This window comes from Lissotriton vulgaris, chromosome 4_1 (genome assembly GCF_964263255.1).
Source record: "Lissotriton vulgaris chromosome 4_1, aLisVul1.2, whole genome shotgun sequence".
NCBI classification, from domain to species: Eukaryota; Metazoa; Chordata; class Amphibia; order Caudata; family Salamandridae; genus Lissotriton; species Lissotriton vulgaris.
This window is the reverse complement of record NC_141691.1, coordinates 1,584,913,451-1,584,928,147: the sequence shown is the minus strand read 5'-3', so window position 1 is coordinate 1,584,928,147 and position 14,697 is coordinate 1,584,913,451. Positions and strand designations below refer to the sequence as shown.

Below are 14,697 nucleotides of genomic sequence, written 5' to 3'. Positions count from 1 at the left end.
ATAGTTACATGGAATGTTAAGGGCGTTAATTCTCCTATCAAGCGACAGAGAATTTTGTCGCATCTTGCACGCTTAAATGTTGACATTGCTTTTTTGCAAGAGACTCATTTATCTGCTGAAGAATCTGTTAAGTTGAAGAGAACTTGGGTGGGTGATGTATATTACTCTCCAGGGGATGGCAAGCGTAATGGAGTAGCTATTTTATGCCACAAACGTCTATCTCACTCTTTGCTTTCTCAAGAATCAGATGATGTTGGTCGCTGGACATTTGTTAAGCTCTCCATTAAGAATGTTCCAATTTCCCTTCTAAATGTCTATGCCCCCACTGCTGGCGATCCCACTTTCTGGTATACCTTTTCTCATCACGTTACCAGATTTATTGATAATAACTTTATTTTAGCGGGAGATTGTAACCAGCCTCTCGACCCCTTCTTGGATAGACATTCCAAGGCTCCCTTCATTCCTAATAAGTCACATAAACTTTTCTCTCAAGCCATCTCTCAGCATAAACTCACAGATGCTTGGCGTCTATGTAATCCGGAGCTGCAGGAATTCACTTTTTACTCTCCCTGTCATCACTCCCAATCCCGCATTGATTACATTTTTGTTACTCATGACATTGCCCAAACCCTTACCCATGCAGAGATTGGCCCGATAATACTTTCAGACCATGCCCCTACTTTGGTTCAACTTGATATCCTCCCTAGATCAGTTGGACCCAAGCGATGGCGCTTTAATAATTCCCTTCTCTTGGACCCTAAATTTACTTCATCTTTCACTGAATTTTCTGATGAATTTTTTTCACTCAATGATAATCCCTCCATTCCCAAGGATACCATTTGGGATGCCTTCAAGGCTGCATCAAGGGATTTTATAATTGGCTTTGTAGCAAAAAAACGGAGAGCTGCTCGCAACTTTACGGCTGCTCTCCTTCTTGACATTAAGAAATTGGAGCATTCTTATTATACCTCACGTTCGCAGGACCGTTTGACAGCTTTGGTTAATGCCAAAATGAAATTTAACAAAAAGTCCACGGATGATGCATCTTTATTTTTATTAAAATCGAGTGCAAAGTTTTACGGGGGTAAAAATAAGGCTGGGAAGATTCTTGCTAACTATTTGAAAGTAAAGCACAACAAATTAAATATTGAATCAATCTATGACACACACTCTGTTCTCAAACACAAAGACTCAGATATTCTTGCTGAATTCTCTACCTTTTACAAAACCTTATACTCTTCCGAAACCCAACCCTCCCCCCAATCTTTAGACCGCTTTTTCTCCAACATCCAAAAAGCAGCTCACTTCCCACTTGATCTCTCTCATTTGGAGCTTAATATCTCTCAACGAGAGTTACTTACAGCGCTTCAAAGTCTTCAAAAAGATAAAGCCCCTGGGCCGGATGGTTTCACTGTTGAATTTTTCCTTCACTTCTCAAAACTTCTCATCCCTAAACTACACTCCCTCATTGATGCTTTCCTTGCCTTGGGCTCATCCTCAGGTTCTTTCTCTGATGCACATATCTGCCTCATACCCAAGGAAGGGAAAGACGTTCAACATTGCAAAAATTACAGACCAATCTCCTTGGTTAACATCGATTATAAAATATTTGCAAAGTCTATTGCTGCACGTCTTGATCTTCTTCTCCCGGATCTTCTGGGCGAAGAACAGTCAGGCTTTGTTAAAGGACGCTTCATTACTGATAATACTAGATTACTATTTAATGTTTTATCCAAGTCCCGTCATTTACCCCATTCCCTCGCTGCCATTGCCCTTGATGCTGAAAAGGCATTCAATAGAGTTGAATGGACCTATCTTTTTCACACTCTTCATTGGTTTGGTTTTGGCCCTAAATTTATTTCCCTGATCTCCTTACTCTACTCAAATCCACGTGCAGCTGTTTGTGCCAATGGTCAAATATCCTCCTTTTTTGATTTGGGAAGAGGTGTCCGTCAAGGGTGCCCCTTATCTCCCTTTCTTTTTAATTTGGCCTTAGAACCCTTTTTGTCTAGACTTCGTCAAAACCCTACCATACAAGGTTTTCACACATCAGATTCTCAAGTTAAGCTCGCCGCATACGCGGATGACATCCTTCTTTTTATTTCCAACCCTGCTGATTCGATTCCCGCCTTCCTTACTGAAGTGCATGAATACTCCCAAATATCTGGCTATAAACTCAATAATGATAAATGTGAGATCCTACCTTTAACGAAATTCACTTTTAAACCTGACTTTATTATTTCCAACTTCACATGGAAACCTTCCCATATTAAATACCTCGGCCTACATATCACTCCTACTATCCCTGACACTGTTTCCCTCTGTCTATCCAAATGCACCCAAAAATTAGAGGACCTGACGTCCAAGTGGCATCCTCTTTACTTGACCTGGTGGGGCCGCCTTGACACTATTAAAATGATGCTGTCCCCTATAGTTCTTTATACTATTTCCAATATTCCTGTATCCATACCCTCGAAATTTTTTTAAAAAATCAACTCCATTCTGATGTCCTTTCTTTGGAATAAGAAGAAGTCTAGGATGTCTCTCGCCCGACTGATTCGCCCTAAGGTGGAGGGTGGAGTTAACTTTCCAGACTTCCCTGCTTACCATAAGGCGTTTTCATTGCGACAAGCTTCTTTTTGGCTGCAAGATCCCAGCACTCCTTGTCCTTTGTGGGCTAAATTTGAACGCCTTCTTCTTTCTCCGTTCTCCTTTGCTGAATATCTTTCCTTTTCCCGTAAACCCTCTTCCATTTCTACTCCCATTCATAAATTCACTACTAAACTGCTCCGGTCTTCTTCCCATTCCCCCCCTGCGACCATTGCGGACTTCCTCTCTTCCACTATTTGGCACAACAATGCCCTACTTATTCGCAACAAACCCTTCTTTTGGAGAGCATGGCATCACAAGGGGTTGCTGTGGGTCTCTCAACTCTTTTCTCAATCTTCTTTCCTGTCTTTTAACACTCTCCATTCCCTCTATGACTTACCTACCTCTTTCACCCGTAACTATCACTTACTTAAGGAGGCTGCATTAGCAACTTACAATCACCTCTCTCAGCTATGTCCATCTCCTGCTTCTCCTACTCCCGTCTCCTCACTCCACTCATTCTTGCGCAAGGCTCCAAAAGCCTCCTCCATTTATAAATATCTTTGCACTATTGATTCCCCTAGACCTAAATCCAAAGTAGAGGAATGCTGGGAACATGACCTTTCCACATCCTGGCCAACTTCCTTGTGGGATAAAGTTTGGATCAAGATACGTAAATCTTCAAGAGCGGCAACCTTAACGCAATCCTTGTTTTTTTATTTATAACAGACTTCTCTATACCCCTTTTGACCTCCATAAGCGCTTCCCAAATACTTCCCATACATGCTGGTGTTGTTCTTCCCCACAAGCAACTTTATTTCATATGTTGTTCTTATGTACTCCTGTTCATACTTTTTGGTTGCAGGTTTTGGCTCACATCAACTTGATTTTCCATACAGATATCCCTTTCTCTCACAAACATTTTTTTAGGTAGCCTTTCCCCTTGTTGGGCCACTGTTGAACTAAAGCCTCAGATTATTGACTTACTACTAGCCGCTGCATTCCAACAGATAACGGTAAATTGGAAGGATTCCACCAGCGTCTCCTTTAAGGCGTGGTGGTTCAATGTATGCCATAACCACAGACTTGACACTGCTTTTGTTTTTCCAGCTCACATGGCTGTAAAGCGTTTGGACTTATGGCTCCCTGTCACACTTTACTTGGATGCTTGTGTCACTCGCTCGTCTTGCCCACTGCCCTCGCAACAAGAAGTCCTCAAACCTCCTTAAATGCTCACTGCATTCCATGTTCTTTTTCTTTCCCTCATTTTATCATTTTTACATTTCTTTCGGGTATTTTCTTGCTACTAGGTTTAATGTTTATATGCCCTCTCTTTTACATTGCACTGCCCGGATTTTCCTTTTGACGTTACGTATAACCTTATGCTTGATTTATTTATCGTAATTTTCATTGTTTTATATTTCCATTGTAATCTGTATTGACACCTTGCTTTTTCTTTTTCATATCAAATAAAAAATTTCTTGAACTTAAAAAATGTTTTTTTTTCTTTCTTTTTTCAGTGTCGAGGGCCATACTCCTCTTCTGGAGGCCATGAGAGTGGCACAAGCAGGTGAGCTTGCATTAAAGAGGGACTATGCAGACTTTCAAGGCTTTAAGTGGGGCGGGTCTTGCACCGGCAGTTCTACAAAGCAGGTACTGAGACGGGTCCCCATCCGGCTCGCCGTTCCTCATAATGAAAAAATAAAATCTCATCTCTGCCGCAGGCCCACCCTTCACCGCCTTTGAGGCCATTTCATAGAGACTCGGCTTGACTCGTTATGGAACTTTCAATCTCACCATTTCAGAACTGAAGCATTTTTTAATATGCTTTAACTACAAAGCCATGGTCGTTGCTGTTTTTTATTTATGCTATGCAACTATCATTCATTGACAAAGCAATAGTACGGGCTTGTTGTACATGTAATTTTACTTGCTGTATTATATATCTGGATGTAATGACAGAAGTAGCAAAATACCAGTTGGGCGGCACACTAAACGAAGCATACATTTTCAGATTACATGCTTTTAAGCCATGCCCTTAATTATATCATCCACACCCCTTTCAGAGACCCCCTAGTTAATTAATCCCACTTTAAGCCCCGTGGACTTTGTAACGTAAAAAGAAAATGTGTTAATAAAACCATAAGCTTGAAATGTGACCCGTGCTTGAAAACACCTCATTCTGGTGATGGCCAAAGCCAGTAGGCACGCCCTTTGTGTAATGGGAGTTGTTTTCTATCAGTGCATGTAGGGTTCTAAGTGACGAGGAGGTAAAAAGGCAGGCGAAAATGATGATCGTGGACAACTGTGACATAATGTTACTGCAGCACATTGCAGATGGTGAGAGGGCCCTGTGGGCTGGGTGTGTGTAAATTGATGGACTAAAAGAACCTGTTATCAGCCATCCTATTAGCAGCTCTATTTCTTCGTGCACAAGACAGAGGCAGCAAATGGAAGCTGCCCTGCATTCCTGTTTACTTTCGTTATCTGACCATATTGTGTCACCAGATATTGGAATGGTGAACCTGGGAGTGTAGAACAGGAAGCAATGTGAAGGACTGCAAAACGTGGGGTGGTTTTGGACCTGGCAGACTTCTGGACTTCTGATAGCGCTTTGTTACGTGACCAGATTCCTGTTCTTTTTAGTTGAGCACTTAAGCCTCCTCTGCCTACAAGTATTACAATATATGTAGTGTACTTGTGCTGTGAAAACAAGTGTCACAGAAACGGGTAAAAACAGCATTTGCAATGCAATAAGTTTCGCATTTACGAGAGTTTAAGCTATTGTCATTTACAATGGCAATAGCTCAAACTCTTGTGGATGCAAGACCCATTTCACTTCAAAGAAGTGGCCGCCATTGTCCGGGGCTGCTTATAAGTGAAAGCGCGTATGGCGAGGAAAGCACGTCCTGCCTGCAGTAGGAGAGACTCATTAAAGAAAATAGTGCTTACAGACTAAATAAGACTTACTGTGTAACAAACGAAGTAAAAGGGCCTGTCGCCATGGGAGGAGTGGGTGGGGATTCAAACCATACTCAAATGCTGCATGCTTCGCAGCAGTGCATGCGCTACTCAGGCTCGACCTAAAAACTATGGCTCGCAATTTTTTGCTGTCCTATGACAGTTTCCATCCCCATGCCTTTCAGAATAACCTCTAAGTGGGTCAGTTCCTAAGAATGAGGATCAACTGCAAAGATGATGAAAAGTTCAAGAAGAATGAACTAAGCGATTGCTTGACAGAGACATTACCCTAAGATACTATTTAAAAGAGCAGCCAAGAGGACCAGACACAATCACCGAGACTCACTACTAGAGGTACTCCTGAAAGGAGCCTCTAACAGACTGGTATGTGAAAGCATTTTTAGCTATCTAACTGACACCTTAAAAAGAGCAGTCAACAAGAACTGGCACATCTTAAATAGAGGTGAGACAACTCCAGAAACAAATGTTCGCCCTTAAAACGGAGCAGGAACCTCAAAGATATAGTGGTCCATACACATACAATACCTCAAGTGACTCAGAGGGACAATCAGGAGGCTCTATGGACATTACCCGTGTCAAGAGACATTTCCCTAGCAGATCTTGCTCAGTTTGCCATCTGACAAAAACACACACTGATGCACACTCTAATTATTAAACACTGATGTCAGTATAGACAAGTTACACATTAGAGACAACAGCCTATTCATTTAGAGAGAAAAAACAGATATTCTTGGAAACATTCCCTGCTCCTCTGCTCCATGACCTTATCCCGGTACACGGAGCCGAGGAGCAGGGAATGGATGCACCCGTCCTTACGCCCTAAGCTTCAAATTTTCTGATTATCGCCCAAGCCTTGTTATTTACCCTGATACTCCGTGAATACAATTCTTTTGTTTCTTTCAAGGTATATACATTCCATGTACAACACGATTTGGCGTTGGTCCTTCACAAAGTTAGTAGGAGTGTCCTGCAGTTTAACTTACCCTTTCATTTTCCGCAACGCGGAGCTCTCATACTGAGAGAATTCTCAAACAGTCAGCCTTTTAATTCACAGTCCAGGGCCCTGTCGGGTTGGAAGTATCACCGACGGAGCGACTCTCCCAACGATACTTTAATTTTCCTGAGGAGTCGCAGGAAGACTGTGCCTTACGCGACGAAACACGTGTCGGCTGGTTCTCATGAACATTAAAGACCCCTTTTCCGACTACTGTTTCCAAGAATATCTGCTTTTTTTCTCTAAATGAATAGGCTGTTGTCTCTAATGTGTAACTTGTCTATACTGACACCAGTGTTTAATAATTAGAGTGTGCATCAGTGTGTGTTTTCGTAACATATGTGGTGTTAGCTTGCTGACACTACACTGGGGGGTTAGAGGGCTTATCCCCTCCTCACTGTTCTGCATCTCACAGCTACCGTATATCCTGTGATAAATTCTTGCGCTACTACTTAGCTGTGCGCCCTTTGCTTGAAACCTGACTAAAAACCCTATTTCAGACTCTGAGAATCAGTTTGCCATCTGACAACCACAAACTCAGACTGATTTGGGACTTAAACTCCCTGGATACTGAACTACAATACCAGTGGGGGTGATTTATTTGATCCCCTGTACCTGCAAATTCTAAAATGTGAGCTTCACAACTAGCAAAATAAAGACCAGGGTGGGAGAACATCGTAGTTCTGTGACATGTAAGAAGTCCAACACCAAATTGATCAGGCACTATCTGACATCACAACACACTGACGAAGATATTAAATGGACTATCATTGACAAATCCTACTACACCACACACAGGTATCTTGAATGATCTGCTGTTGCAGAGGGAAGAGTGTTGTTTTTTTAAATTGAAGAGTCATCTACAAGGACTAAATGATGAGATCCCATGGACTGCACTAGCATGACCTAGATTAGTCTACCTGAGGTTCATAACTGGCTAGATTTTGTTGGGCATGATTGTATGATTGTATATTGTATAGGCGGAGTACTACTGGAACAATATCTGTTTCTCACGCTCCCGCCCTTCTAATGGTCATCACCCTTGCTTGTTTCTAATGATTATCAGATGGGACTCCATATCCTAGAATACCTCTCACCTAAACTCTTTTCTGTCCTAACAAAGCCACATCTTAATAAATTTAGTAACCACGTGAAAGACAGAATTAGTTTAATCTACACTAATTCACTTAATACACAGTCCTTTGGTTGATTTTCAACACCAAATCGACATTATTGGTGCATGAGTACCCCATAGCGGGCACCGGGACTACAATTCCCATGGTCCCTGGAGTACGGTACTCACTGCAAGCCAAACAGAGATTTTGTCTCCCCTCAATCATGAATGCACGTCCCTTTAAATAAAGCACGCCTGTTCGAGGATTACTCCTCTCGCCGGGCACACTGATTGAGGACATGGAGAATCTCTGAAGGTATTTCTCTTCTTTCTTTTCTCTCCTCTGCAGGCCTTGATACACAGGCTGATCTCTGCTGTGCTGTGGTGTCACCCTGCCTCTATTTTTGTTTGACAAGTGGATAATGTTACAAGTGATTAGAGAAGCATTGCTTAGAATGAGTGGCGTGTGGTGATTGAGGAAGCACCATGCGCAACATTGTATGCTTGGCTAATGCAATTCCAATCCCTTCTGATAGCTAGCCTTGTTGTGTTTCATGATATACAGCTTTGCGATCCAGGCGGACGACTTAGGCTTGAGAGTATTCTGAATATCCCATTCAGAGGGTAAGACTGCCTCCTCTCACTTATATCCCACCAATCACTAGTACCTACACTGGTGTTGGGCACACACACCCAGGTCTATTCACATTTGCTTGGTGGTGGACTTGATGTTATCCTGTGTATGTGCTTGAGCATTTTTGACGTTGTACTTTGTTTCCTTATTATGTAGTACGACTGTGGACCCTCACAAACAAGGAGATTGTGGGCCACCTTCTGTACCAGTTGGCTTACCACCATTAGGTTTTATAATTTGTGTTTTCTATCAGAGTGTCTACACTAACTAGTCCTGAAGAATGCCACTTAACCCTTGGTTGGGTCATCTACAGGGCAGAAACAGGTCAACCATAAAAGGAGAAAGTTATTTCCAAACTCCCACTCACTGTTTTATCTCTATCCACTGGGGGAACCAGAATAAAATGTATACCTTACCCACCAGGAGATAGTTTTCACTCACCACAATTGTATATATAGCACCTTGCCTCTGCCATACCTAGCTCTCTACCAGAAATAAAACACCCCAGCTCCTCGATTTTGGAGGTTGTAGCCCACTCCAGGCACCTTCGGTCCGAGTGTGTGGAGGGCACCCAACGATGAAGCAGGCCACCTTCAGGTGAGTGAGAGTTATTGTCCTCTTATAAACAGACACACTCTTTATGACTAGGTGTACTGTTTTGTGATTTATATTAAGTTAACCCTCCTGCAAGGCCCAAACCTTCCTTTATAATACATTTAAGTCACCCCTAAGGTAGTCCCCAGCAGCCCTAAGGCCATGGTGCAGTGTATTTAAAAAGAAGGACATGTACTTTTAAGTTTTACGTGTCCTGGTAGTGGAAAAACAATTACATTCATTTTTCACTACTGCAAAGCATATGTCTCCCATAACTTAACATTTGGATTACCTTATTACATTTTATAAGTGTAATTCCCAATCGGGGATAGATGGATAGTTTGAGGTTGGTGTCTCTGGAATAACAATTTAAAATCCCACATGTTTGGGGTAGGTAACAGCTGGGCTCTCTGCATTCCCTCTAGACAGTCACACACAAAGGGAGCTTAGGTATGCCTCATGGGCCATCCACATCCTGATGGGCCATTAATATTCAGATTGGTCATCCTGGGAAAGATGGGAGGGAGGAGCCGACACTTGCACCTGAATGGGCTGTGCCTGTCCCCACACAGAGCTGCACACCCTTCCACCCTGTAGTGAGACTGGAGAAAAGGCAGGATGTGCAGGGAGATTGTGTACTTCAAAAGGTATCTCTTTGAAGTCTCCCCCACTTCAAAGGCACAACTGGGTATAAGTACTAGAACTTGGACACCACCACTTCCGTACACTTCTTGAAGGAGGACTGCTCTGCTGCTGAAAGGACTGTCACTTTATTGGACTCTGCTTTGCTGGACTCCTGCTTTGGTGTGCCTGCCCTGCTGCCCTTCTTGCCTGGGAATGATAAGGACTGGACTTGCATCTCAACATATCCAGAATGAAAGTAACTCTAAGGGCTTGCAGGCTTTCCTCCTACTCTGAAGTCTCAGGGACAACAAAGACTTCCAACAGCCCTGCCACAGTTTCTGGACTTCTGCCAACTGCGAGTTTTACCCCGACAAGTGGTGCCAATCCAGTCCTGAGCCCTTGGCAGTGAGTTTTCTGGCTGTTTTTTGCAAAATCCATGCATTGGGGTTGTTACACCAGTCGGAACCGATGCATCTCCCTTCAACGCCATGCATCACACTGCCGCTGAGGACGAGGACATCGCATCGCTAGCTACGTAGCTCGATGATGACACATCACCTTCATCGTAAAGGGTTTGCCAACAACACAGCTCCGACTGTGCGGATCGGAACCAACACATCGCCTACATCCGAAGGGATCAGTGCAGATGCATCACCTCCTCGGCTCCCCGTATTGGGTCTTTAACGCATCCTCCATCGAGGGTACATTTTCAGCGGGGCGAGGTTGGTCCCTGTATTTGACCCGCACTCCATTGCGGTCGGCCTGAACTTTCAGATTTCACCTGGTTAAGCACGACAAGACTAAGATTATAGTCCCTACTTAGACAGGGTGCATACCTCTGCCAACTAGAGACCTACATTCTAACACATAAAACCAGGAATCGGAGACATAATGGCAGTATTGGAAAGATGTGTGCTATATGAGGCAAGAGTGGCATGCATGGGCAGTACATTGTACTACCCATGTCAATATTGTGCAAGATGGTGGTGGGTGTGACTATCACGGGTGGTAATAAAGGCAAGGCAAACGGTAAAGCTAAGGCCAACTGCTGGAATTTAATAGCATGCTGAGCATTTGGAGGGTTGTTTAAACGATGTCTGATATGCTGAGTACAAAAACTTTTGCGAACTCAAGGTGTCCAACAGAGGGTGGTATCCAGGCTAATAATATTATTATTATTAGTATAACATAATTCAAGACGGGAGAGAACTGAGGAACAGTGGCATGGGTCTGATAGAGCTGTGGTGCTTACAACAACATTTTAGTTCCTACTACATTTAAACATCTTCACATGGTTATATTCACTAGAGAGTAAATGGGTTAAATGTGTCAGATTTTTAAACAATTCACACTGCATCATGGATTTCATCCCTCAGTATCACGCAGGCACTCTAGTTGAACAGATGGAGCTACTCACCAAAGCACATCAAATCCACTGTTGGCAGCTACTCGCTCAGGCATGTGCAGGGTGTGCAGTGGGTCAATCAATCCTAACGTAGGTTTGAGTACGCGAGAAGCAATACCTGCACATTGTGAACATACACACATCCGTGTAAGGTCTAGAAAAACTGTTCATCATTGCAAATAATAATGACAACATTGGGCAGATGTGCTTTTTTGGCATCTACAAAGCACTACCTTACATTCAACATGCCTTCTAAAACAATCTATAGAAGGATTTTTCAACAATTTATACGTAGTAGTCTTGCTGCCAGCTCACTGTTTTCTGATATAAAATACAAGAATTAAAACATCCTCACAAAATCATGTCCCATCTGAAAGGGCAATAGCTGGCAATGTTGTGTTCTAAGTTTAACACCAGGGGCTACATTACAAACAGTGCCCCAGTGGCGCAACAGCCGTGTGCACCCGTTGCCTGCTCTGCATTGGCACTGTAGTAATAGAGAAGAAGGTGCAGATGCTTGTGTGCCCTCTTCTTGAATACAAACAAACAGTGCTTGTACACATAGAGCAATCTTCACAGGGTTTGGCTCCATGCTAATGAAGAAAACACTTTGCTTTTGTGCCTATACCCTTTTATGGATGCGGAAGCAGAAGCAAAGAGGTCATTAGGAGCTACAATGAGCGTGCACCACAAAAAGGTGGCTGTGCACAGTCAGTGTACCCCTTAGAGCGACCCATGCAAGAGGGAAAAGGAGGCCCCACGGACTCCCCAGACATCGCCCTGCAGATGGGTGTGGTTATTCACTGCACCTGCCTGCAGGCGAATCTTTCTCCTCTTTAAACAGCAGGCGAGTGCCGCCTGCACAGAAAAAGGTGGATCGGCTGATTCAAACAGCCACTCTGTATTTCATGGCTACCCTTGGGGCAACATACAATTTGTAATAGGGCACACTGTCCCAGTTTGCACCTGGTGCACCTGCTTAAAGGTGCGCTAATGCTCAAACAGGGAAACTGTGCCTGTGATGTAAAACAATCTCATGTCTTCGTAGAGATTTGCGAACAATGCAGTTAGGTATATAAACGAGTACCATGAGACAAAATAGTATGATCCTGAACTACGTAAATAGTTAGAAATATTTGCACCCCTGAAAAGCGCTGCTTGATCCCAGTAACAAAATACATGTGCGGTGTTGCATTACGCATGGTGCCTGGGGGCAGAGAGGGTGTGTGCGCCGGTTTTGTGCATCCCCGGAACACTATGGTATTATGGAAGGGGCAACAGATGTTTCTAATGCCCCTTCTGTAATATTGATAGCGCTGGTGCATATGTAGCACAAAGGCAGTCTTGAGGAAACGATCCCTCAGTTTGGGGGTGTGGCCCCATGCAAATGAGAGAATCACATTGCCTTTACACCCACGCCCTATCACAGCCACAGGCGCATAGTTAGAAATGCCCTTAATAGGTGCACAGACCGTGCACCACTTATACGTCAACGGAGGAAAGCCTTCTGGAAGGGACAAAGGGGGTCCCATGAAGCAATGAGATATCCCCCTGCTGGTAGGTGCAGTCACTCACTACACCTACCAGCTGGGTCTCCCCTTTAACATGCATGTGGCTGCCATTTACACAGAGAAACACAGGGCGGCTTGTAAGCAGCCACTCTGTCTTTCACTTCATGCGCTGCCCCCCCCCAGGACAGCCCTAAGTTTACGGCTGCTATGGGGCCACAGCATTAATGTGCATTCATGTAAATACAGCGAACTGTCCTGGTCTACATCAGGCGCTTCTTTTAAAAGGTGTGCTTGGTGCAGACCGGGACAGAATATGTTGGGTGATACGGGCCAGGTAAAGTGAGATTTCGAAGGGCGATGCGGGTGACCAACTGGCATTGGTGCAAATTCAGGACGGTGAGTGTAAAAATTCAGGACAAAGGGTCAAAATTCAGGACACAAATTCAGGACAGGAGGTCAAAATTCAGGACAAAACTTCAGGACAATAGGTACGTTTTACAGACACATCAGAGGTCGTGCAATAGTATATAAGTAAGCCCAGCCATTTCCAAACATATTCAACCATTTGCAAACCTATCCATCATGTATCCTTCCATCTATCATTTCACTCATCCATCTCTTCATCCATCCCCTCATCCATCCTTTCACTCATCCTCCATTATCCATCCATCAACCCACCCTTTCACCCTATCCATCTGTACACTTATCCATCCACTCTTCATCCCATCCATTCACTCATCCATTCAGCCATTTACCCTTTCACCAATCCAGCCATCCTTTCACTTACTAATCCTTCCACCCATCCACTCTTTTAGTCATCCATCCATCCTCCCTTTCTCTCTCCATCGACCCTTTCACTTAGCCTTCCTTCCATCCATCCATCCATCCACCCACCCATCCATCCATCTACTCATCCACTCATGAATCCATCCATTGCCCCTATCACTCATCCATCTATCATTTCACTCCTTCACACATCTATTCATCCTTTTGTCCATCTACCCTCCCTTTCACTCACTCATCCATCCTTACACCACTCCTTTCACTCATATGTCCATTCATTCACCCTTGCACTTATCAATCCATCAATCCATCCATCATTTCACTCATCCACCTACCCCCCATCATCCACCCACCCACCATCCACCCACCCACTCATCCATCCTTTCACCCACCCACCATCCAATCCACTGATCCATCCTTTCACCCACCCACCATCCACCCACCCACTCATCCATCCATCCTTTCACCCACCCACTCATCATCCATCCATCCTTTCACCCACCCACTTATCCATCCATCCATCCATCCATCCTTTCACCCACTCTCCATCCATCCTTTCACCCACCCATCATCCATCCATCCATCCATCCATCCATCCATCCATCTGTCCTTCCCCTCATCATCCATCCATCCATCCCCTCATCATCCATCCATCCATCCCCTCATCATCCATCCATCCTTCCCCTCATCATCCATCCATCCTTTTCCCTCATCATCCATCCATCATTTTCCCTCATCATCCATCCATCCATCCATCCTTCCTTCCCCTCATCATCCATCCATCCTTCCCCTCATCATTCATCCATCCATCATTTTCCCTCATCATCCATCCATCCATCCATCCTTCCTTCCCCTCATCATCCATCCATCCTTCCCCTCATCATCCATCCATCCTTTTCCCTCATCATCCATCCATCCTTTTCCCTCATCATCCATCCATCCATCCATCCTTCCCCTCATCATCCATCCATCCTTCCCCTCATCATCCATCCATCCATCCTTTCACCCACCCCCTCATCATCCATCCATTCCCTCATCATCCATCCATCCATCCATCCTTTCACCCACCCCTCATCATCCATCCATCCACCCTTCCCCTCATCATCCATCCTTTCACCCACCCCCTCATCATCCATCCATCCATCCATCCTTCCCCTCATCATCCATCCATCCATCCTTCCCCTCATCATCCATCCATCCATCCATCCATCCTTCCTTCCCCTCATCATCCATTCATCCTTCCCCTCATCATCCATCCATCCTTTTCCCTCATCATCCATCCACCCTTTTCCCTCATCATCCATCCATCCATCCATCCATCCTTACCCTCATCATCCATCCATCCTTCCCCTCATCATCCATCCATCCTTCCCCTCATCATCCATCCATCCTTTCACCCACCCCCTCATCATCCATCCATTCCCTCAGCATCCATCCATCCATCCATCCATCCTTTCACCCACCCCC

The 14,697-nt window shown here is 44.3% G+C and overlaps 1 protein-coding gene across 1 annotated transcript in view; it reads right to left on the bottom strand.

Moving 5' to 3' along the window:
• ADHFE1 (alcohol dehydrogenase iron containing 1) overlaps positions 1 to 14,697 on the bottom strand; it is a 359,867-nt gene that overhangs the window by 142,426 nt on the left and 202,744 nt on the right. The window contains exon 8 of the mRNA XM_086965816.1: positions 10,949 to 11,054. Within this exon, the coding sequence (XP_086821942.1) occupies positions 10,949 to 11,054 (106 nt within the window). The remainder of the gene's footprint in view (positions 1 to 10,948; positions 11,055 to 14,697) is intronic.